Here is a 25,226-nt window from a genome sequence, read left to right as displayed (position 1 = left end):
TTAGGTGTAATTAGTTTAGATTTCTCTTGTATGGTGTATCCAGTCCACGGATCATCCATTACTTGTGGGATATTCTCCTTCCCAACAGGAAGTTGCAAGAGGATCACCCACAGCAGAGCTGTCTATATAGCTCCTCCCCTAACTGCCACCTCCAGTCATTCTCTTGCCACTCTCGACAAGCATGGAAGCACTAAGAGAGATGTGGTGAAATTATTACTAAGGAATGGGATAGACCAGGTGTGCCGTTCTCTCCCCCTCCTATTTTTAAGAAAATGTTTCCAATAGATGCCGCCACACGGGACTTATGGCAAACGGTCCCTAAGGTGGAGGGAGCAGTTTCTACACTAGCTAAGCATACTACTATCCCTGTCGAGGACAGTTGTGCTTTCTTAGATCCAATGGATAAAAAGTTAGAGGGTTACCTTAAGAAAATGTTTATTCAACAAGGTTTTATTCTACAGCCCCTTGCATGCATTGCCCCAGTCACTGCTGCTGCGGCTTTCTGGTTTGAGTCTCTGGAAGAGGCTTTACAGGTAGAGACCCCATTGGATGATATACTTGACAAGCTTAGAGCACTTAAGCTAGCCTATTCTTTTGTTTTTGATGCCATTGTTCATTTGACTAAACTAACGGCTAAGAATTCTGGTTTTGCTATTCAGGCGCGTAGGGCGCTATGGCTTAAATCATGGTCAGCTGACGTTACTTCAAAGTCTAAGCTGCTAAATATTCCCTTCAAGGGGCAGACCCTATTCGGGCCTGGTTTGAAGGAGATCATTTCTGATATCACTGGAGGAAAAGGTCATGCCCTTCCTCAAGATAAGTCCAAATCAAGGGCCAAACAGTCTAATTTTCATGCCTTTCGAAACTTCAACGTCGAACGGCATCAACTTCCTCTAATACAAAACAAGAGGGAACTTTTGCCCAGTCCAAGTCGGTCTGGAGACCTAACCAGACTTGGAACAAAGGTAAGCAGGCCAAAAAGCCTGCTGCTGCCTCTAAGACAGCATGAAGGATTGGCCCCCGATCCGGTAACAGATCTAGTAGGGGGCAGACTTTCGCTCTTCGCCCAGGCTCGGGCAAGAGATGTCCAGGATCCCTTGGCGTTGGAAATTTGGATCCCAGGGATATCTTCTGGACTTCAAAGCTTCTCCTCCAAAAGGGAGGTTTCACCTTTCACAATTATCTGCAAACCAGATAAAGAGAGAGGCATTTTTACACTGTGTTCAAGACCTCCTAGTTATGGGAGTGATCCACCCAGTTCCAACGGAGGAACAGGGACAAGGATTCTATTCAAATCTGTTTGTGGTTCCCAAAAAAGAGGAAACCTTCAGACCAATCTTAGATCTCAAGATCTTAAACAAATTTCTCAGGGTCCCATCATTCAAGATGGAGACTATTCGTACCATCCTGCCTATGATCGTGAAGGGTCAATACATGACTACAGTGGATTTAAAGGATGCTTATCTTCACATTCCGATACCAAAGATCATCATTGGTTTCTCAGGTTTGCCTTCATAGACAGGCATTACCAGTTTGTAGCTCTTCCCTTTGGGTTAGCTACAGCCCCAAGAATCTTTACAAATGTTCTGGGGTCACTTCTGGCGGTCCTAAGGACGCGGGGCATAGCAGTGGCCCCTTATTTAGACGACATTCTGATACAGGCGTCAAATTTCAAAATTGCCAAGTCTCATACGGACATAGTTCTGGCATTTCTGAGGTCGCATGGGTGGAAAGTGAACGAAGAAAAGAGTTCTCTATCCCCTCTCACAAGAGTCTCCTTTCTGGGAACCCTAATAGATTCTGTAGAAATGAGGATTTACCTGACAGAGACCAGGTTATCAAAACTTCTAAATTCCTGCCGTGTTCTTTATTCCACTCCTCGCCCTTCGGTGGCTCAGTGTATGGAAGTAATCGGCTTAATGGTAGCGGCAATGGACATAGTGCCGTTTGCTCGCCTACATCTCAGACCGCTGCAACTCTGCATGCTCAGCCAGTGGAATGGGGATTACACAGATTTGTCCCCTCTACTAAATCTGGATCAAGAGACCAGGGATTCTCTTCTCTGGTGGCTATCTCGGGTCCATCTGTCCAAAGGTATGACCTTTCGCAGGCCAGATTGGACAATTGTAACGACAGATGCCAGCCTTCTAGGCTGGGGGGCAGTCTGGAACTCCCTGAAGGCTCAGGGATCGTGGACTCAGAAGGAGACACTCCTTCCGATAAACATTCTGGAACTAAGAGCGATATTCAATGCCCTTTAGGCTTGGCCTCAGCTAGCGACAATGAGGTTCATAAGATTTGAGTCGGACAACATCACGACTGTGGCTTACATCAACCATCAAGGGGGAACAAGGAGTTCCCTAGCGATGTTGGAAGTCTCAAAGATAATTCGCTGGGCAGAGATTCACTCTTGCCATCTATCAGCTATCCATATCCCAGGTGTGGAGAACTGGGAGGCGGATTTTCTAAGTCGACAGACTTTTCACCCGGGGGAGTGGGAACTCCATCCGGAGGTGTTTGCACAATTGATTCATCGTTGGGGCAAACCAGAACTGGATCTCATGGCGTCTCGCCAGAACGCCAAACTTCCTTGTTACGGATCCAGGTCCAGGGATCCCAAGGCGACGCTGATAGATGCTCTAGCAGCGCCTTGGTCCTTCAACATCGCTTATGTGTTTCCACCGTTTCCTCTGCTCCCTCGTTTGATTGCCAAAATCAAGCAGGAGAGAGCATCAGTGATTTTGATAGCACCTGCGTGGCCACGCAGGACTTGGTATGCAGATCTGGTGGACATGTCATCCCTTCCACCATGGACTCTGCCTCTGAGACAGGACCTTCTACTTCAGGGTCCTTTCAACCATCCAAATCTAATTTCTCTGCCTGGAGATTGAACGCTTTATTTTATCAAAGCGTGGCTTCTCCGAGTCAGTTATTGATACCTTAATTCAGCCTGTCACCAGGAAACTCTATCATAAGATATGGCGGAAATATCTTTATTGGTGTGAATCCAAGGGTTACTCATGGAGTAAAGTCAGGATTCCCAGGATATTATCTTTTCTCCAAGAAGGATTGGAAAAAGGATTGTCGGCTAGTTCCTTAAAGAGACAGATTTCTGCTCTGTCTATTCTTTTGCACAAGCGTCTGGCGGATGTTCCAGACGTTCAGGCATTTTGTCAGGCTTTAGTTAGAATCAAGCCTGTGTTTAAACCTGTTGCTCCACCATGGAGTTTAAATTTGGTTCTTAAAGTTCTTCAGGGGGTTCCGTTTGAACCTCTTCATTCCATAGATATCAAACTTTTATCTTGGAAAGTTCTATTTTTGGTAGCTATTTCCTCGGCTCATAGAGTTTCTGAGTTATCTGCCTTACAATGTGATTCCCCTTATCTGATCTTCCATGCAGATAAGGTAGTTTTGCGTACCAAACCTGGGTTTTTACCTAAGGTGGTATCTAATAAGAATATCAATCAGGAGATTGTTGTTCCGTCATTGTGTCCTAATCCTTCTTCAAATAAGGAACGTCTATTACACAATCTTGACGTGGTTCGTGCTTTAAAGTATTATTTACAAGCTACTAAAGATTTTCGTCAAACATCTGCTTTGTTTGTTGTCTACTCTGGACAGAGGAAAGACCAAAAGGCTTCGGCAACCTCCCTTTCGTTTTGGCTAAGAAGTATAATACGCTTGGCTTATGAGACTGCTGGCCGGCAGCCTCCTGAAAGGATTACAGCTCATTCTACTAGAGCTGTGGCTTCCACATGGGCCTTTAAAAATGAGGCTTCTGTTGAACAGATTTGCAAGGCGGCGACTTGGTCTTCGCTTCATACTTTTTCAAAATTGGATAAATTTTATACTTTTGCTTCTTCGGAGGTTATTTTTGGGAGAAAGGTTTTACAGGCAGTGGTACCTTCCGTTTAAGTACCTGCCTTGTCCCTCCCTTCATCCGTGTACTTTAGCTTTGGTATTGGTATCCCATAAGTAATGGATGATCCTTGGACTGGATATACCTTACAAGAGAAAACATAATTTATGCTTACCTGATAAATTTATTTCTCTTGTGGTGTATCCAGTCCACGGCCCGCCCTGTCATTTTAAGGCAGGTATATTTTAACTTTAAACTACAGTCACCACTGCACCCTATAGTTTCTCCTTTCTCTTGTTTGTCTTCGGTCGAATGACTGGAGGTGGCAGTTAGGGGAAGAGCTATATAGACAGCTCTGCTGTGGGTGATCCTCTTGCAACTTCCTGTTGGGAAGGAGAATATCCCACAAGTAATGGAGGATCCGTGGACTGGATACACCACAAGATAAATACATTTATCGGGTAAGCATAAATTATGTTTTTTGATCATTTATTTTTTATTTTGTGTAACTTACTTTTTTTTATTTTGTGTAACTTAGTTGTTATTTTTTTGTAACTTAGTAATTTTTAATAGTAGATTTAAATAATTTGAGAAGGGTTAGGTTTTGAAATATGTTATATAGTTAATTTAATTGTTTGTTTAATGTAATTTTAGTATAATAGGGTAGGTTAATGAATAGTTTAATATAGTTTAATGTAATTTTAGTATAATAATTAGGGTAGGTTCATTAATAGTTTAATATATTTTTTTTTTTATTCGAAAGGTAAGTTTAGATTTATTATAAGATAGGGATGAGTTAATATTTAATGTAAAGTTAGTGGGTTGCTAGGTTAAGGGGTTAATAGCTTAATTTAGTTTATGGTGATGGAGGCTGGCGGTTTAGGGGTTAATAGCTTTAGTAAGTGGTAGTGATGTGGAAGGCCAGAGGTTTAGGGGTTAATATATTTAGTTGCGGCGGGGTCCGGGAGCGGCAGTATAGGGGTTAATAACTGTATTTAGTCGTGGTGGGCTCGGGGAGCGGCGGGATAAAGGTTAATACATTTATTTAGTTGCGGCGGTATAGGGGTTAATAACTTTAATTAGTTGCAGTGGGCTCCGGGAGCGGCGGGATAGGGTTTAATACATTTATTTAGTTGCAGCGGTGTTGGGGAACGACGGGATAGGAGTTAATATATTTATTTAGTTGCGGCGGTGTCGGGGCGGCAGATTAGGGGTTAATAAGTATAATGTAGGTGGCGGCGGTGTAGGGGGCGGCAGATTAGGGGTGTTTAGACTCGGGGCTTATATTAGGGTGTTAGGTGTAAACATTACTTTTATTCTACCATAGAAATCAATGGGATATCTGGCAGCAGCGAACATAAGCTTTCGCTGCTTTCAGACTCCCATTAATTCCTATGGCATCCACCGCCGCAAGGGTGGCGGATTGAAAACCAGGTACACTGGGCCGGAATAGCGCAAGCGTACCTGTTAGAAATTTGATAAATGGCAAAAGTTGTCAGATAGTGCCGAATTTGTATTCGAAACATCTGTAATGACGTAAGCATCGATCTGTGTCGGACTGAGACCGGCAGATCGTATGTTACGTCACAAATTTCAACTTTTGCCGGTCTGTAGGCTTTGATAAATGGGGCGAATCAGGCTCGCCACAATAACGCTGCAGAATTCTATCGTATTTGCAGTTGACGGCTTGATAAATATCCCTCTTAGACAGTTGCTTTCAGATGCCCTGATGCATCGTTATTGACAAATGATTTCAGCCTGGTCAGGTTTGGCCTCACTGTGCATATTCTTAATGCCATTAAAGGGATATTAATCCGCAAGCGCACTCTAGACGTAATGATGTGTACAGCCCGAGAATAATACGCAGATGTATTGTTACAATTACAGCAGTGTAAAGGTTTAGCTTGTGTGACTCAGACAGAGCAAATTATCTTCTATTATCAAATCTGCTTCATTCCTGTGATATTCTTTGTTGAAGAGATACCTAGGTTGTGTCTGGAGCAGTAAGTGACAGGAAATAGTGCTGCCCTTTAGTGCTCTTGCAAAATGACTGCCATATAGTGCTCCAGACACGTGCATGCTCCTGAGCTGACATCCCTGCCTTTAAGCAAAAGATACCAAGGGAACATAGGAAATGTGATAATCAGAAAGTTGTTTAAAACTGCTGCTGTATCTGTATCATGAAACACAAATGCTGGCTTTCATATCCCTTTCAGTTTCTATAAAGTAATGGCTGCCGCCATGTTTGAACTAGTTTTCTATTTGTCTCTGTGCAAACAAAGCTGTGTGGAAATTACCTTACAGGAAAGGGAACAAGATAAATAATGAATAAAGTATATTGCAATCTATTTTAACTACAGATAAACTATTTCTATTACAATCTTATACTGCTTAAAATCCCTTTACTATGTGAGATGTAAAATGATATAAACAAAGTATTTAACATCCCAATAAAACATTTACATAGGAAGTGCAATACCAGGTTATGGGGGTGATCTGAATTTAAGTTACTTATGGGCAGGCGCATGGAATAGGCTTTTGATGGGCATTGCACGGCAGTGCCAAACGGTTTACCTAAAGGGTTAATAGCCCATCCAGTTCACAGACCAGATGACCTCGTTATTATCTTTACATTATTAGATTAGTGTTTTCTATACTATGTACTAGAGTCCTAAGCTTATTTCCAGCAAAGCAAATGCAGCTGCTTTATACACAGACCTTGTAAGCAACTCATTCTCATAGAGTAAATTCAAAATGAAATGAAAGTTTCATGATTCAGACCGAGTTTACTTCTTTATGTCATTTGCTTTATTCTTTTGATATCCTTTGTTGAAAAGCATATATAGGTAGGCTCAGGAGCAGGAATGCACTACTGGGTTGATGACTAGTGGTTGCACATTTATGCCTCTTGTCACTAGCAATGTGCTCAGCTAGCTCCCAATAGTATATTGCTGCTTTTTCAACAAAGGATTCCAAGAAAATGAAGCAAATTTGATAAAAGAAGTACATTGGAAAGTTGTTCAAAATTGCTGCTCGATCTGAATAAATTTGAGTTTCGTGTCAATTTAGGATAAATTATTCTCATGGTTATTAAATGTTCATCCAGTGTATATTGCTGTCATTTTGTTTGTGTAGCCAGAGTTATTAACATTTCCTAAAAAGCAGGTCTGGTCCTAAACTAAAATCAAATTCATCTCCAAAAAATACATATTTCTATTTTCATGAGGCAGCTAAATGCATGAGAAAAAAACTAATTGCAAACTTAAAGGGATATTGTACTCTAAAATTGTCTTCTCTTTAATGTCTTCCTATTGGTCCATTTTACCTACTGGAGTGTATTTAATTGTTTGCAGACAGTAACACTGATTAATCTCCTAGTTGGGGCTATGAGGTAGAGAGATTTTATACCCTCCAGTCATAATTATTAGCATTTCAATGTGTTATATGAATAACATTAGCAGGTCTGCTTTACTTGCAGACTCAGCCCATTGTGGGCATGTCCAAGGTGATGCGTTTAATGAGAAAAAAAATGCTATTTTGAATACAGAAATAAAGATGAAGGAACAATTTCACATCCATTAAATACTCTGCAGTAGGTATACAAGTTTTTTGAGACACATTAAGAGGAATCACATTTTATACTACAGTGTCCCTTTAAAGGATGGCTTACTAAATACAGTAGTGATGTGCAGTAATAGTATTATCCACTAGAGGGAGCAGTCATTAGGAATTACTGCACAAGCACTGGCTAAAAAGCTGACACATAAAACGTGCAGTCGGTATAGAAGTGCCTGGGTGGCTGTCACTGTACGTTTGTACTGATATGACATGTTACCGTGCTACAGGAATTTATAAAGCCTGAACACCAGGTGATATTTCATTCTCCAGACAAAGATGTTATAACTTACGTATAAATAATTCTGACGTTAAGTAAATGCCGATCAGTAATGTTATCTTTGGGTTTAGGTTGCTGTCACTGCAGTTGCTATCACATTTGACAAACAAGCAGTGCAAGAAAGTAAAAACAAGGTGGAAAAGGCACAGACCAGAGGTAAATATTTATTTTCACTTTCTACAGTGTATATATCAATTCAAGTAGGAAACTGACAAATATACAGAGCTGTGGATGTTTATGACTTTGATTTAAACATTTGTGTTGTGGCATATCTCTGGTTTACTCCTACTGGCAAGCGTGTGTGCAGACTGCGGTATAGTTGCTCCCTGTGACGAGAGCAAAGATGCCAAAAAGCTCCCAATAAGTATTCATTAGAGTATGTAACCAGTAAATCCTACAGAATGGTTGCTCTAGTAATGTTTCTTTCATGTAATTGGCAAGAGTCCATGAGCTAATGACGTATGGGATATACAATCCTATACGTCACTAGCTCATGGACTCTTGCCAATATGAAAGAAATGAATTTATCAGGTAAATTCTTACATAAATTATGTTTTCTGATCTTTCGTTCTCAAGCATCCACTGACAACGATGAGCAACTCCAGTTCTCAATGGAATTAACATCGGATTCCCCATCTTCCCATCCGTTCTCACCCTCCAAAGGTAAGCCAGCTGACGCTACTGGGTGCCAAATAATCGCTAAACTGACAAACTTAGGTGAGCGCACATTAAAGCTTAAAGGGATAGTCCACACCCAGGAAAACTTTATCCCATACCTTAGATCCACGAAAAAAATGCGCCTGCACCACATCCCAACTTCAATACCACTAACATTATGTGTCTAATCTTCTAAAGAACATAGTTTTCTTTTGCATGATGTACCGAGTCCACAGATTCATCCTTACTTGTGGGATATTATGCTTCCTAACAGGAAGTGGCAAAGAGAGCACCACAGCAGAGCTGTCTATATAGCTCCCCCCTTAACTCCACCCCCCAGTCATTCTCTTTGCAGGCTCTAAGCAGGAAGGGTAAAGTGAAAGAGGTATTAAGCTGTTAGTTTTATTTTATCTACAATTAAGAGTTTATTTTTAAATGGTACCGGTGTGGTACTATTTGCTCTCAGGCAGGACATAGATGAAGATTTCTGCCTGGAGGATTATGATCTTAGCATTTGTAACTAAGGTCCACTGCTGTTCCCACAGAAGCTGAGGAGTACAGGAAAACTTCAGTATGAGGAACGGTTTCTTGCTATACAGCAATGAGGTATGTTCAGTCATATTTTCTGCAGAGACTGTGTTAACTCAGAAAGGCTGACAGTATCCCCATTAGGGGAAGGGTAAGCAGTAATCCTAGTATGAAAGAGGCTTTACTAGCTTGCATAAAGGTCTAAGTTTTTTGGGCACTCAGTTTGTTTATGTGAAATTGGGACAAACGTTTGTGTGTTCTGGGAGTAACGTTTTTTTTATGTTTATGCGACGTTTGCTTGAGGGGTCATTTAGCTTATATTGGGGTTGTTATAACTTACATGGTTTTCAAACAGGGTTTGTTAGATTTGTGTAGGCCCCAGCAACATCGAGTGAGGTGGGCGGGGCCTATTTTCGCGCCTCAGTTGCGCATTTAGTTATTCAGACAAGCAGCAAGCAACGTCTTCTGAGGGCCTATTTGAAGCTTTAACCCCATATTATCGTTCCTAAGAGCAGGTAGGGCCGCAGCAGAGCTGTGGCAAGGTGCTGATAGGGATTTTTAACCGGTTTTAGACTAATTTCAATCCGGTTTTGTCATTTTGGGGGTTATTGCTTATTTACATGTGATGCAATCCTTCTAAAGCTTAGTGGGTACACTGTTAAAATTTTGGAAAATTTGAAGCAATTTTAACCTGTTTTGCAGTTTGTGTATGCCTTTTTTTTCTCTTAAAGGCACAGTACCGTTTTTGCAAATTGTGTTTTTTTCATTAAATAAAGTGTTTTCCAAGCTTGCTTGCTTTATTACTTGTTTTTAATTGTGTTTTCTTTCATGTAATTAGCAAGAGTCCATGAGCTAGTGACGTATGGGATATACATTCCTACCAGGAGGGGCAAAGTTTCCCAAACCTCAAAATGCCTACAAATACACCCCTCACCACACCCACAAATCAGTTTTTACAAACTTTGCCTCCTATGGAGGTGGTGAAGTAAGTTTGTGCTAGATTCTACTTTGATATGCGCTCCGCAGCAGGTTGGAGCCCGGTTTTCCTCTCAGCGTGCAGTGAATGTCAGAGGGATATGAGGAGAGTATTGCCTATTTGAATTCAGTGATCTCCTTCTACGGGGTCTATTTCATAGGTTCTCTGTTATCGGTCGTAGAGATTCATCTCTTACCTCCCTTTTCAGATCGACGATATACTCTTATATATACCATTACCTCTACTGATTCTCGTTTCAGTACTGGTTTGGCTTTCTACTACATGTAAATTTGTTTTACTTGTAGCGCTTGTGTATGGGGTGACCTGTGGCTCCTGTCTGAAGCGGATCCCCAAATGTCCGCGGTGTATGATGTAGTATAAATAGATAGTAAGATAGGAGCGCCAAAGGAGGCAAGGCCAAAAGTTAAGGGAATAGATGGTATAATATAGTTAGGATTGGGATTAATCCTGTGTGAAGGTGGACCACAAAGGTGGTGTTAGTCCTACCCAATGTTTTAGTAGATTTGTTGAAAACGTGAAGTCCAAGCGTATAACGTTTTGGATTGGGGGTTAAAATCGCATATACTAAAAAGGCAGGTATAGATGCAGGTGAATGTATATTACAGTGGAGAATTGCTCAATGGGAACGGTAAATAACACAGAACATACGTTCTCCAAATAAAATATCACAATTTAATACAATTTAACAATTCAATAAGTTACATAAGAAAATATGGATCCATATCAATGTTGAAATGATCTTAAAAACAATATTACGGTAAAATCCTAAAACATTTAAAATGAGTGAAGTCTATCTAACAAGATCTTCACGTATATAAGAAGGAGGACAAAAATGTAACAGCTGTACAACAAATACTAAATATTCTAATAGAATAACAGTATAAATATGGCAGTGAAAATATAGTAGTAAGAAAACAAATATGTAGTGAAAAAAATGTGATCTCTAAATAATCGTGATGGCAGTCCAAATTAGTGGAAGGTGGTTCAATCCGTGAGAGAACACAAAAATCCAACGGTAAAGTAAGAATAAAGTTCACAAAAAACGTTTTCCAAAGTGTATAATCCTTTCAAAAATCGTGACGTCTCAAAAAGATGAAAAAATTATATATAAAAATGTGGCTAGTGTGTGCACAAACTAGTGAACGTGATCACTAAAAAACCAAAAATGTTTATAAACTACAATGAGCCTGTGGTTCTCGATGGAGTACACAAAAAATGGAATTCAAAAATATAATACAAAAAATAAAACAAAAATGGAAAAAAATAATGTATAAGAGAAATCTTGGGGAATCCTTAAAACCTGTAAACAAAAGATAACAACATAGTGTGATATTGTTATAAATATGCAATAGTTAAAAGGGATAATGCTCACCATATACTTGTCAACACGTTTCGGCCTGCAGTAGAGGCCTTTCTCAAGACTAACATATGGTATGGGTGAGCACCAACCTTTATACCTTTTTCTATCCAATCGTGATCTTCCATAATTGCGCCAAAATTTTGGCGCCAAATAATTGCTATTCCGGGATTGTGACCCGGCAATGTTACCCCGGAAGTGTCTTATGGACTTTACTTTGTTATTTGTCCAAATAAAATATTTTGGTCATGGAGGCCAATCTAGTTGGGCTAACTAGTGCTTTTAAAGCTCTTATGTGTGACCATTGTTGTTTCGATTATGTCGGTGTAACCCATTTTCACTCAGAAGTCTAAGCCGCTTCCTGTTAGTGGGTTTGTTTACACCGGATGCCATATTATGTTAAACCGGAAGTGAGAGAATTACGTACTTCCGGTTCGGTCGTTAGACCTTTGCTATTGCGTTTAGACCTTTGTCATATTGCATTAAACCGGAAGTGAAGGATTACGTACTTCCGGTTCGGTCGTTAGACCTTTGCTATTGATTTCTTCCGGGTCATATTATATTTTATATTATATTTTATGTTTTGAGTCGTTGATTGGTTAGAAAATAGATTAGAATGCCCTTATGTGGCTGATTCTAACCTTAGCTCCAGAGTTGGAGAATTTTTTTTCGGAAGGTTGTTCTGTTTTTTTATGGCGATCGAAATTCCTTCGGATATATTGGAATTCGGCCTGCACCTATATGCCATAAAAAGTTATATGATTAAAATAATATGTTTTACATCAGACTCTTTCTAAGATCTTGGTGATAAAATACTGTGATGTGTAGTATTTAGGCTTAGTTTATATTGAGCATAAACCCATCCTATGTTGCAGGGAGTAGAACGGAAAGTTGTTAGATGGGGGAAAGTTAGGTTGTGGTGTGTACTAAGTGAGGATTAGAGGATTGAGTGGTGTGTTGTTAAACACATGATGAGGTGTCTCTTAGATATTTAAATCTGAAGATTGCAGTTCTGTATGTGGGAGGTCTACCATATCTAATTCCTAAGTGAGACTTTCTGATATTCCTGGAGCTATGCAGTCAGTACTGTGGCTTATGTTGCTTTAGACTAACAACATAGTATCACATGTCCTGTGTGTAATGGTTGTTTAAATTGTTGCTGAGACAGTAGATCATGTTCTCTGAGTGGGTCCCTGTATGTTTGTGTCGCTTGTTTTTTTAGAGGGGGGGACTTCCATCAGACCTTGGGGGGATGTCTTTTTCTCCTTGGGTTGTTATTGCTTTATACTTAGTAGATGGCAGAGGTCTTCCTTGTTGTTTAAACCCTTTGGATGAAGACAGTCTAAGTCAAAAATCCATCTTGATTCAGCAATCAAGAGTTTTCTTTCATAATTGCCTCCCCTCCAGTTTGGTCTTATTATCTGTATTCCGTAGTATCTGAGGTCCTTGATGTTCCCTCTATGGTGGATGGAAAAATGGTTGTATAGGGTAGTGTCAGTGTTACCATGTTCGATCTGTAATAGATGTTCTCGTATTCTGTCTTTTAGGCATCTCGAGGTTTGACCGACATACTGGAGGCCACAGCTACATTGTATTATGTAGATCACGCCTTTAGTACTGCATCTTATCAAGTTCTTAATCTCGTATTTGTTATTGGAATTGTGAGAGAGGAAGTTCTTAGTCTTCAGTCCCCTTTTGCACGCCTTGCAGCTAGGGCAAGGGAAGAATCCTTTGATGTTTCTCCCTAGGACGTCCTTTACTTGGGCTCTTTGTGGACGGGGGATGCTGGGAGATATTATGTTCTTGAGGTAGTCCGATTTCCTGTATATGAATCTGGGTCTACTGGACAGTGTTTCTCCTATGATATCGTCATTTTTCAATAGGTGCCAGTGTTTCTCCAGTATTCTTTCGATGGTTCGTCTATTCTCGCTGTATTGGGTAATGAAAGCGACATCTATAGAGTTGGTGTTGATGTTAGTTTCCTTCCTCTTATCTCTATATCTGAGGAGCTCCTTGCGGTCTCTACTTGAGGAAGTCAGAAGTAGAGACCGCACGGAGCTCCTCAGATATAGAGATAAGAGGAAGGAAACTAACATCAACACCAACTCTATAGATGTCGCTTTCACCTATTGAACCTATTGTGGACTAAGAACTTCCTCTCTCACAATTCCAATAACAAATACGAGATTAAGAACTTGATAAGATGCAGTACTAAAGGCGTGATCTACATAATACAATGTAGCTGTGGCCTCCAGTATGTCGGTCAGACCTCGAGATGCCTAAAAGACAGAATACGAGAACATCTATTACAGATCGAACATGGTAACACTGACACTACCCTATACAACCATTTTTCCATCCACCATAGAGGGAACATCAAGGACCTCAGATACTACGGAATACAGATAATAAGACCAAACTGGAGGGGAGGCAATTATGAAAGAAAACTCTTGATTGCTGAATCAAGATGGATTTTTGACTTAGACTGTCTTCATCCAAAGGGTTTAAACAACAAGGAAGACCTCTGCCATCTACTAAGTATAAAGCAATAACAACCCAAGGAGAAAAAGACATCCCCCCAAGGTCTGATGGAAGTCCCCCCCTCTAAAAAAACAAGCGACACAAACATACAGGGACCCACTCAGAGAACATGATCTACTGTCTCAGCAACAATTTAAACAACCATTACACACAGGACATGTGATACTATGTTGTTAGTCTAAAGCAACATAAGCCACAGTACTGACTGCATAGCTCCAGGAATATCAGAAAGTCTCACTTAGGAATTAGATATGGTAGACCTCCCACATACAGAACTGCAATCTTCAGATTTAAATATCTAAGAGACACCTCATCATGTGTTTAACAACACACCACTCAATCCTCTAATCCTCACTTAGTACACACCACAACCTAACTTTCCCCCATCTAACAACTTTCCGTTCTACTCCCTGCAACATAGGATGGGTTTATGCTCAATATAAACTAAGCCTAAATACTACACATCACAGTATTTTATGACCAAGATCTTAGAGTCTGATGTAAAACATATTATTTTAATCATATAACTTTTTATGGCATATAGGTGCAGGCCGAATTCCAATATATCCGAAGGAATTTCGATCGCCATAAACAAACAGAACAACCTTCCGAAAAAATGTTCTCCAACTCTGGAGCTAAGGTTAGAATCAGCCACATAAGGGCATTCTCATCTATTTTCTAACCAATCAACGACTCAAAACATAAAATATAATATAAAATATAATATGACCCGGAAGAAATCAATAGCAAAGGTCTAACGACCGAACCGGAAGTACGTAATCCTTCACTTCCGGTTTAATGCAATATGACAAAGGTCTAAACGCAATAGCAAAGGTCTAACGACCGAACCGGAAGTACGTAATTCTCCCACTTCCGGTTTAACATAATATGGCATCCGGTGTAAACAAACCCGCTAACAGGAAGCGGCTTAGACTTCTGAGTGAAAAGGGGTTACACCGACATAATCGAAACAACAATGGTCACACATAAGAGCTTTAAAAGCACTAGTTAGCCCCACTAGATTGGCCTCCATGACCAAAATATTTTATTTGGACAAATAACAAAGTAAAGTCCATAAGACACTTCCGGGGTAACATTGCCGGGTCACAATCCCGGAATAGCAATTATTTGGCGCCAAAAATTTGGCGCAATTATGGAAGATCACGATTGGATAGAAAAAGGTATAAAGGTTGGTGCTCACCCATACCATATGTTAGTCTTGAGAAAGGCCTCTACTGCAGGCCGAAACGCGTTGACAAGTATATGGTGAGCATTATCCCTTTTAACTATTGCATATTTATAACAATATCACACTATGTTGTTATCTTTTGTTTACAGGTTTTAAGGATTCCCCAAGATTTCTCTTATACATTATTTTTTTCCATTTTTGTTTTATTTTTTGTATTATATTTTTGAATTCCATTTTTTGTGTACTCCATCGAGAACCACAGGCTCATTGTAGTTTATAAACATTTTTGGTTTTTTAGTGATCACGTTCACTAGTTTGTGCACACACTAGCCACATTTTTATATATAATTTTTTCATCTTTTTGAGACGTCACGATTTTTGAAAGGATTATACACTTTGGAAAACGTTTTTTGTGAACTTTATTCTTACTTTACCGTTGGATTTTTGTGTTCTCTCACGGATTGAACCACCTTCCACTAATTTGGACTGCCATCACGATTATTTAGAGATCACATTTTTTTCACTACATATTTGTTTTCTTACTACTATATTTTCACTGCCATATTTATACTGTTATTCTATTAGAATATTTAGTATTTGTTGTACAGCTGTTACATTTTTGTCCTCCTTCTTATATACGTGAAGATCTTGTTAGATAGACTTCACTCATTTTAAATGTTTTAGGATTTTACCGTAATATTGTTTTTAAGATCATTTCAACATTGATATGGATCCATATTTTCTTATGTAACTTATTGAATTGTATTAAATTGTATTAAATTGTGATATTTTATTTGGAGAACGTATGTTCTGTGTTATTTACCGTTCCCATTGAGCAATTCTCCACTGTAATATACATTCACCTGCATCTATACCTGCCTTTTTAGTATATGCGATTTTAACCCCCAATTCAAAACGTTATACGCTTGAACTTCACGTTTTCAACAAATCTACTAAAACATTGGGTAGGACTAACACCACCTTTGTGGTCCACCTTCACACAGGATTAATCCCAATCCTAACTATATTATACCATCTATTCCCTTAACTTTTGGCCTTGCCTCCTTTGGCGCTCCTATCTTACTATCTATTTCTACTACATGTAGATGAGTGTCCTGGGGTAAGTAAGTCTTATTTTCTGTGACACTCTAAGCTATGGTTGGGCACTTTTTATATAAAGTTCTAAATATATGTATTCAAACATTTATTTGCCTTGACTCAGGATGTTCAACGTTCCTTATTTCAGACAGTCAGTTTTATATTTGGGATAATGCATATGATTAAATCAATTTTTTTCTTACCTTAAAATTTGACTTTTTTCCCTGTGGGCTGTTAGGCTCGCGGGGGCTGAAAATGCTTCATTTTATTGCGTCATTCTTGGCACAGACTTTTTTGGCGCAAATTTTTTTTTGCTGTTTCCGGTGTCATACGTGTCGCCGGAAGTTGCGTCATTTTTGACGTTTTTTTGCGCCAAAAGTGTCGGCGTTCCGGATGTGGCGTCATTTTTGGCGCCAAAAGCATTTAGGCGCCAAATAATGTGGGCGTCTTTTTTTTGGCGCTAAAAAATATGGGCGTCACTATTGTCTCCACATTATTTAAGTCTCATTATTTATTGCTTCTGGTTGCTAGAAGCTTGTTCACTGGCATTTTTTTCCCATTCCTGAAACTGTCATTTAAAGTGATGGTAAACTCTCCCCTTTTTAAAATCAGATCTGGAATGTAAGCGCTATTTTAGATGGAGTTTTATTCATCATGTGCAATGAAGATGCGCTATAACTTAGTTATTAATATAGATATGAAATTCAAATACCCCACGTTACACCACCCACTTCAAAAGTCAATTTTCCTGTAAGCAAAATGATTGAATTACTCTCCAATCAATGCTCTAGCTACAACAAAAGTGCCATATGGGGAGAGCGCAGATTGGACAACAATTCAATCTGTTAGCTCACAGAAAATTTTACTTTTGAAGTGGGCGGAGGAGCATGCAGTATTTGAATTTCATATCTATATTAAAAAGCATGTTATACTGCATCTTCATTACAGCTAATGAATTAAACTCCATCTAAAATAGCGCTTACATTCCAGATCTGATTTTAAAAAGGGGAGAGTTTACCATCACTTTAAGGAATTTGATCAATTTTGCTTTATATGTTGTTTTTTCTATTACATATTGCAAGATGTCCCAGATTGACACTGAGTCAGAAGATACTTCTGGAAAAACGCTGCCTGGTGCTGGATCTACCAAAGTTAAGTGTATCTGCTGTAAACTTGTGGTATCTGTTCCTCCAGCTGTTGTTTGTAATGAATGTCATGACAAACTTGTTAATGCAGATAATATTTCCTTTAGTAATGTTACATTACCTGTTGCTGTTCCGTCAACATCTAATACTCAGAGTGTTCCTGTTAACATAAGAGATTTTGTTTCTAAATCCATTAAGAAGGCTATGTCTGTTATTCCTCCTTCTAGTAAACGTAAAAGGTCTTTTAAAACTTCTCATTTTTCAGATGAATTTTTAAATGAACATCATCATTCTGATTCTGATAATGGTTCCTCTGGTTCAGAGGATTCTGTCTCAGAGGTTGATGCTGATAAATCTTCATATTTATTCAAAATGGAATTTATTCGTTCTTTACTTAAAGAAGTCTTAATTGCATTGGAAATAGAGGATTCTGGTCCTCTTGATACTAAATCTAAACGTTTAAAAAAGGTTTTTAAATCTCCTGTTGTTATTCCAGAAGTTTTTCCTGTCCCTGATGCTATTTCTGAAGTAATCTCCAGGGAATGGAATAATTTGGGTAATTCATTTACTCCTTCTAAACGTTTTAAGCAATTATATCCTGTGCCATCTGACAGATTAGAATTTTGGGACAAAATCCCTAAAGTTGATGGGGCTGTCTCTACTCTTGCTAAACGTACTACTATTCCTACGGCAGATGGTACTTCCTTTAAGGATCCTTTAGATAGGAAGATTGAATCCTTTCTAAGAAAAGCTTACTTATGTTCAGGTAATCTTCTTAGACCTGCTATATCTTTAGCGGATGTTGCTGCAGCTTCAACTTTTTGGTTAGAAGCTTTAGCGCAACAAGTAACAGATCATAATTCTCATAGCATTGTTAATCTTCTTCAGCATGCTAATAATTTTATTTGTGATGCCATCTTTGATATCATTAGAGTTGATGTCAGGTATATGTCTCTAGCTATTTTAGCTAGAAGAGCTTTATGGCTTAAAACTTGGAATGCTGATATGTCTTCTAAGTTGACTTTGCTTTCCCTTTCTTTCCAGGGTAATAAATTATTTGGTTCTCAGTTGGATTCTATTATCTCAACTGTTACTGGAGGGAAAGGAACTTTTTTACCACAGGATAAAAAATCTAAAGGTAAATTTAGGTCTAATAATCGTTTTCGTTTCTTTCGTCACAATAAGGAACAAAAGCCTGATCCTTCACCCACAGGAGCGGTATCAGTTTGGAAACCATCTCCAGTCTGGAATAAATCCAAGCCTTTTAGAAAACCAAAGCCAGCTCCCAAGTCCACATGAAGGTGCGGCCCTCATTCCAGCCCAGCTGGTAGGGGGCAGATTACGATTTTTCAAAGAAATTTGGATCAATTCAATTCACAATCTTTGGATTCAAAACATTGTTTCAGAAGGGTACAGAATTGGCTTCAAGATAAGGCCTCCTGCAAAGAGATTTTTTCTTTCCCGTGTTCCAGTAAATCCAGCGAAGGCTCAAGCATTTCTGAAATGTGTTTCAGATCTAGAGTTGGCTGGAGTAATTATGCCAGTTCCAGTTCTAGAACAGGGGCTGGGGTTTTATTCAAATCTCTTCATTGTACCAAAGAAGGAGAATTCCTTCAGACCAGTTCTGGATCTAAAAATATTGAATAGTTATGTAAGGATACCAACATTCAAAATGGTAACTATAAGGACTATCCTGCCTTTTGTTCAGCAAGGGCATTATATGTCCACAATAGATTTACAGGATGCATATCTGCATATTCTGATTCATCCAGATCACTATCAGTTTCTGAGATTCTCTTTCCTAGACAAGCATTACCAGTTTGTGGCTCTACCGTTTGGCCTAGCAACAGCTCCAAGGATTTTTACAAAGGTTCTCGGTGCCCTTCTGTCTGTAATCAGAGAACAGGGTATTGTGGTATTTCCTTATTTGGACGATATCTTGGTACTTGCTCAGTCTTCACATTTAGCAGAATCTCATACGAATCGACTTGTGTTGTTTCTTCAAGATCATGGTTGGAGGATCAATTTACCGAAAAGTTCATTGATTCCTCAGACAAGGGTAACCTTTTTAGGTTTCCAGATAGATTCAGCGTCCATGACTCTGTCTCTGACAGACAAGAGACGTCTAAAATTGATCTCAGCTTGTCGAAACCTTCAATCACAATCATTCCCTTTGGTAGCCTTATGCATGGAAATTCTAGGTCTTATGACTGCTGCATCGGACGCGATCCCCTTTGCTCGTTTTCACATGCGACCGCTTCAGCTCTGTATGCTGAACCAGTGGTGCAGGGATTACACAAAGATATCTCAATTAATATCTTTAAAACCGATTGTATGACACTCTCTGACGTGGTGGACAGATCACCATTGTTTAGTTCAGGGGGCTTCTTTTGTTCTTCCGACCTGGACTGTAATTTCAACAGATGCAAGTCTGACAGGTTGGGGAGCTGTTTGGGGGTCTCTGACAGCACAAGGGGTTTGTGAATCTCAGGAGGTGAGATTACCAATCAATATTTTGGAACTCCGTGCAATTTTCAGAGCTCTTCAGTCATGGCCTCTTCTAAAGAGAGAATTGTTCATTTGTTTTCAGACAGACAATGTCACAACTGTGGCATATATCATTCATCAAGGAGGGACTCACAGTCCTCTGGCTATGAAAGAAGTATATCGAATACTGGTATGGGCGGAATCCAGCTCCTGTCTAGTTTCTGCGGTTCATATCCCAGGTATAGAGAATTGGGAAGCAGATTACGTCCGGGCGAATGGTCTCTTCACCCAGAGGTATTTCTTCAGATTGTTCAAATGTGGGGACTTCCAGAAATAGATCTGATGGCTTCTCATCTAAACAAGAAACTTCCCAGGTATCTGTCCAGATCCAGGGATCCTCAAGCGGAAGCAGTGGATGCATTGTCACTTCCTTGGAAGTATCATCCTGCCTATATCTTTCCGCCTCTAGTTCTTCTTCCAAGAGTAATCTCCAAGATTCTGAAGGAATGCTCGTTTGTTCTGCTGGTGGCTCCAGCATGGCCTCACAGGTTTTGGTATGCGGATCTTGTCCGGATGGCCTCTTGCCAACCGTGGACTCTTCCGTTAAGACCAGACCTTCTGTCGCAAGGTCGTTTTTTCCATCAGGATCTCAAATCCTTCAATTTAAAGGTATGGAGATTGAACGCTTGATTCTTAGTCAAAGAGGTTTCTCTGACTCTGTGATTAATACTATGTTACAGGCTTGTAAATCTGTATCTAGGAAGATATATTATACAGTCTGGAAGACTTACATTTCTTGGTGTCTTTCTCATCATTTTTCCTGACATTCTTTTAGAATTCCGAGAATTTTACAGTTTCTTCAGGATGGTTTGGATAAAGGTTTGTCTGCAAGTTCCTTGTAAGGACAAATCTCTGCTCTTTCTGTTCTTTTTCACAGAAAGATTGCTAATCTTCCTGATATTCATTGTTTTGTACAAGCTTTGGTTCGTATAAAACCTGTCATTAAGTCAATTTCTCCTCCTTGGAGTTTGAATTCGGTTCTGGGGGCTCTTCAAGCTCCTCCGTTTGAACCTATGCATTCATTGGACATTAAATTACTTTCTTGGAAAGTTTTGTTTCTTCTGGCCATCTCTTCTGCTAGAAGAGTTTCTGAATTATCTGCTCTTTCTTGTGAGTCTCCTTTTCTGATTTTTCATCAGGATAAGGCGGTGTTGCGAACTTCTTTTAAATTTTTACCTAAGGTTGTGAATTCTAACAACATTAGTAGAGAAATTGTGGTTCCTTCATTATGTCCTACTCCTAAGAATTCTAAGGAGAGATCATTGCATTCTTTGGATGTAGTTAGAGCTTTGAAATATTATGTTGAAGCTACTAAGAATTTCCGAAAGACTTCTAGTCTATTTGTTATCTTTTCCGGTTCTAGGAAAGGTCAGAAGGCCTCTGCCATTTCTTTGGCATCTTGGTTGAAATCTTTAATTCATCATGCTTATGTCGAGTTGGGTAAAACTCCGCCTCAAAGGATTACAGCTCATTCTACTAGGTCAGTTTCTACTTCCTGGGCGTTTAGCAATGAAGCTTCGGTTGATCAGATTTGCAAAGCAGCAACTTGGTCTTCTTTGCATACTTTTACTAAATTCTACCATTTTGATGTGTTTTCTTCTTCTGAAGCAGTTTTTGGTAGAAAAGTACTTCAGGCAGCTGTTTCAGTTTGATTCTTCTGCTTATAATTTCAGTTTTTTTCATTATAAGATTTAAACTTTATTTTGGGTGTGGATTATTTTCAGCGGAATTGGCTGTCTTTATTTTATCCCTCCCTCTCTAGTGACTCTTGCGTGGAAGATCCACATCTTGGGTAGTCATTATCCTATATGTCACTAGCTCATGGACTCTTGCTAATTACATGAAAGAAAACATAATTTATGTAAGAACTTACCTGATAAATTCATTTCTTTCATATTAGCAAGAGTCCATGAGGCCCACCCTTTTTTGTGGTGGTTATGATTTTTTTGTATAAAGCACAATTATTCCAATTCCTTATTTTTTATGCTTTCGCACTTTTTTCTTATCACCCCACTTCTTGGCTATGCGTTAAACTGATTTGTGGGTGTGGTGAGGGGTGTATTTGTAGGCATTTTGAGGTTTGGGAAACTTTGCCCCTCCTGGTAGGAATGTATATCCCATACATCACTATCTCATGGACTCTTGCTAATATGAAAGAAATGAATTTATCAGGTAAGTTCTTACATAAATTATGTTTTTTTCATTAAATAAAGTGTTTTCCAAGCTTGCTTGCTTTATTACTAGTCTGTTAAACATGTCTGACACTGAGGAAACTCATTGCTCAATTTGTTTAGAAGCCATTGTGGAACCCCCTCTTAGAATGTGTCCCACTTGTACTGATATGTCTATAAATTGCAAACAGCATATTTTGACTTATAAAAATTTGGTATTAAATTATTCTCAGACAGAAGGAAGTCCAGTTTTGCCATCTAGTTCTCCCCAAGTGTCACAACCGGTAACGCCTGCACAAGCAACGCCAAGTATTTCTAGTGCGTCTAATTTTTTCACCTTGCAAGATATGGCTTCAGTTATGAATACTACCCTCACAGAGGTTTTATCTAAACTGCCTGGGTTGCAAGAGAAGCGCAGTAGCTCTGGGTTAAGAAAAAATACTGAGCCTTCTGACGCTTTAGTAGCCGTATCCGATATTCCCTCACAATGTTCTGAGGTAGGGATGAGGGATTTGCTCTCTGAGGGAGAGATTTCTGATTCAGGAAAGGTGTTCCCTCTGACAGATTCAGATATGACAGCATTTAAATTTAAGCTAGAGCACCTCCGCTTATTGCTCGGGGAGGTTTTAGCTACTCTGGGTGATTGTGACCCTATTGTAGTTCCAGAGAAATTGTGTAAAATGGACAAATATTTAGAGGTTCCTGTTTACACTGATGTTTTTCCGGTCCCTAAGAGGATTTCGGACATTGTTTCTAAGGAGTGGGAGAGACCCCCTCCTGTTTTTAAGAAAATGTTCCTAATTTCTGACACCATAAAGGACTCGTATGGTCCCTGAGGTGGAGGGAGCTCTTTCTACTCTGGCTAACCGTACAACTATACCTATTGAAGACAGTTGTGCTTTCATTGATCCTATGGATAAAAAATTAGATGGTCTCCTAAAGAAAATTTTTGTTCATCAAGGTTTTCTTCTTCAACCTATAGCATGTACAGGGAGTGCAGAATTATTAGGCAAATGAGTATTTTGACCACATCATCCTCTTTATGCATGTTGTCTTACTCCAAGCTGTATAGGCTCGAAAGCCTACTACCAATTAAGCATATTAGGTGATGTGCATCTCTGTAATGACAAGGGGTGTGGTCTAATGACATCAACACCCTATATCAGGTGTGCATAATTATTAGGCAACTTCCTTTCCTTTGGCAAAATGGGTCAAAAGAAGGACTTGACAGGCTCAGAAAAGTCAAAAATAGTGAGATATCTTGCAGAGGGATGCAGCACTCTTAAAATTGCAAAGCTTCTGAAGCGTGATCATCGAACAATCAAGCGTTTCATTCAAAATAGTCAACAGGGTTGCAAGAAGCGTGTGGAAAAACCAAGGCGCAAAATAACTGCCCATGAACTGAGAAAAGTCAAGCGTGCAGCTGCCAAGATGCCACTTGCCACCAGTTTGGCCATATTTCAGAGCTGCAACATCACTGGAGTGCCCAAAAGCACAAGGTGTGCAATACTCAGAGACATGGCCAAGGTAAGAAAGGCTGAAAGACGACCACCACTGAACAAGACACACAAGCTGAAACGTCAAGACTGGGCCAAGAAATATCTCAAGACTGATTTTTCTAAGGTTTTATGGACTGATGAAATGAGAGTGAGTCTTGATGGGCCAGATGGATGGGCCCGTGGCTGGATTGGTAAAGGGCAGAGAGCTCCAGTCCGACTCAGACGCCAGCAAGGTGGAGGTGGAGTACTGGTTTGGGCTGGTATCATCAAAGATGAGCTTGTGGGGCCTTTTCGGGTTGAGGATTGAGTCAAGCTCAACTCCCAGTCCTACTGCCAGTTTCTGGAAGACACCTTCTTCAAGCAGTGGTGCAGGAAGAAGTCTGCATCCTTCAAGAAAAACATGATTTTCATGCAGGACAATGCTCCATCACACGCGTCCAAGTACTCCACAGCGTGGCTGGCAAGAAAGGGTATAAAAGAAGAAAATCTAATGACATGGCCTCCTTGTTCACCTGATCTGAACCCCATTGAGAACCTGTGGTCCATCATCAAATGTGAGATTTACAAGGAGGGAAAACAGTACACCTCTCTGAACAGTGTCTGGGAGGCTGTGGTTGCTGCTGCACGCAATGTTGATGGTGAACAGATCAAAACACTGACAGAATCCATGGATGGCAGGCTTTTGAGTGTCCTTGCAAAGAAAGGTGGCTATATTGGTCACTGATTTGTTTTTGTTTTGTTTTTGAATGTCAGAAATGTATATTTGTGAATGTTGAGATGTTATATTGGTTTCACTGGTAAAAATAAATAATTGAAATCGGTATATATTTGTTTCTTTCATGTAATTAGCAAGAGTCCATGAGCTAGTGACGTATGGGATATACATTCCTACCAGGAGGGGCAAAGTTTCCCAAACCTCAAAATGCCTATAAATACACCCCTCACCACACCCACAATTCAGTTTTACAAACTTTGCCTCCGATGGAGGTGGTGAAGTAAGTTTGTGCTAGATTCTACGTTGATATGCGCTCCGCAGCAAGTTGGAGCCCGGTTTTCCTCTCAGCGTGCAGTGAATGTCAGAGGGATGTGAGGAGAGTATTGCCTATTTGAATGCAGTGATCTCCTTCTACGGGGTCTATTTCATAGGTTCTCTGTTATCGGTCGTAGAGATTCATCTCTTACCTCCCTTTTCAGATCGACGATATACTCTTATATATACCATTACCTCTGCTGATTCTCGTTTCAGTACTGGTTTGGCTATCTGCTATATGTAGATGAGTGTCCTGGGGTAAGTAAGTCTTATTTTCTGTGACACTCCAAGCTATGGTTGGGCACTTTCTTTATAAAGTTCTAAATATATGTATTCAAACATTTATTTGCCTTGACTCAGAATGTTCAACTTTCCTTATTTTCAGACAGTCAGTTTCATATTTGGGATAATGCATTTTAATTTAACATTTTTCTTACCTTAAAATTTGACTTTTTCCCTGTGGGCTGTTAGGCTCGCGGGGGCTGAAAATGCTTCAGTTTATTGCGTCATTCTTGGCGCGGAATTTTTTTGGCGCAAAAATTCTATTTCGTTTCCGGCGTCATACGTGTCGCCGGAAGTTGCGTCATTTTTTGACGTTATTTTGCGCCAAAAATGTCGGCGTTCCGGATGTGGCGTCATTTTTGGCGCCAAAAAGCATTTAGGCGCCAAATAATGTGGGCGTCTTATTTGGCGCGGAAAAATATGGGCGTCGT

At 39.7% G+C, this 25,226-nt stretch overlaps 1 protein-coding gene across 6 annotated transcripts in view; it reads left to right on the top strand.

Annotated features, from left to right (window-relative positions):
- Positions 1-25,226, top strand: part of C2CD5 (C2 calcium dependent domain containing 5) — a 584,106-nt gene that overhangs the window by 427,246 nt on the left and 131,634 nt on the right. For all 6 annotated transcript variants that reach the window (XM_053719104.1, XM_053719103.1, XM_053719107.1 and 3 more), the window contains 2 exons: positions 7,826-7,910; positions 8,331-8,417. In XM_053719104.1, coding sequence (XP_053575079.1) covers positions 7,826-7,910; positions 8,331-8,417 — 172 coding nt within the window. The remainder of the gene's footprint in view (positions 1-7,825; positions 7,911-8,330; positions 8,418-25,226) is intronic.

The sequence above is a fragment of the Bombina bombina genome, chromosome 6 (genome assembly GCF_027579735.1).
Source record: "Bombina bombina isolate aBomBom1 chromosome 6, aBomBom1.pri, whole genome shotgun sequence".
NCBI lineage: Eukaryota > Metazoa > Chordata > Amphibia > Anura > Bombinatoridae > Bombina > Bombina bombina.
Note: the sequence above shows the minus strand (reverse complement) of the source record. Positions and strands in the feature narration are given on the sequence as shown.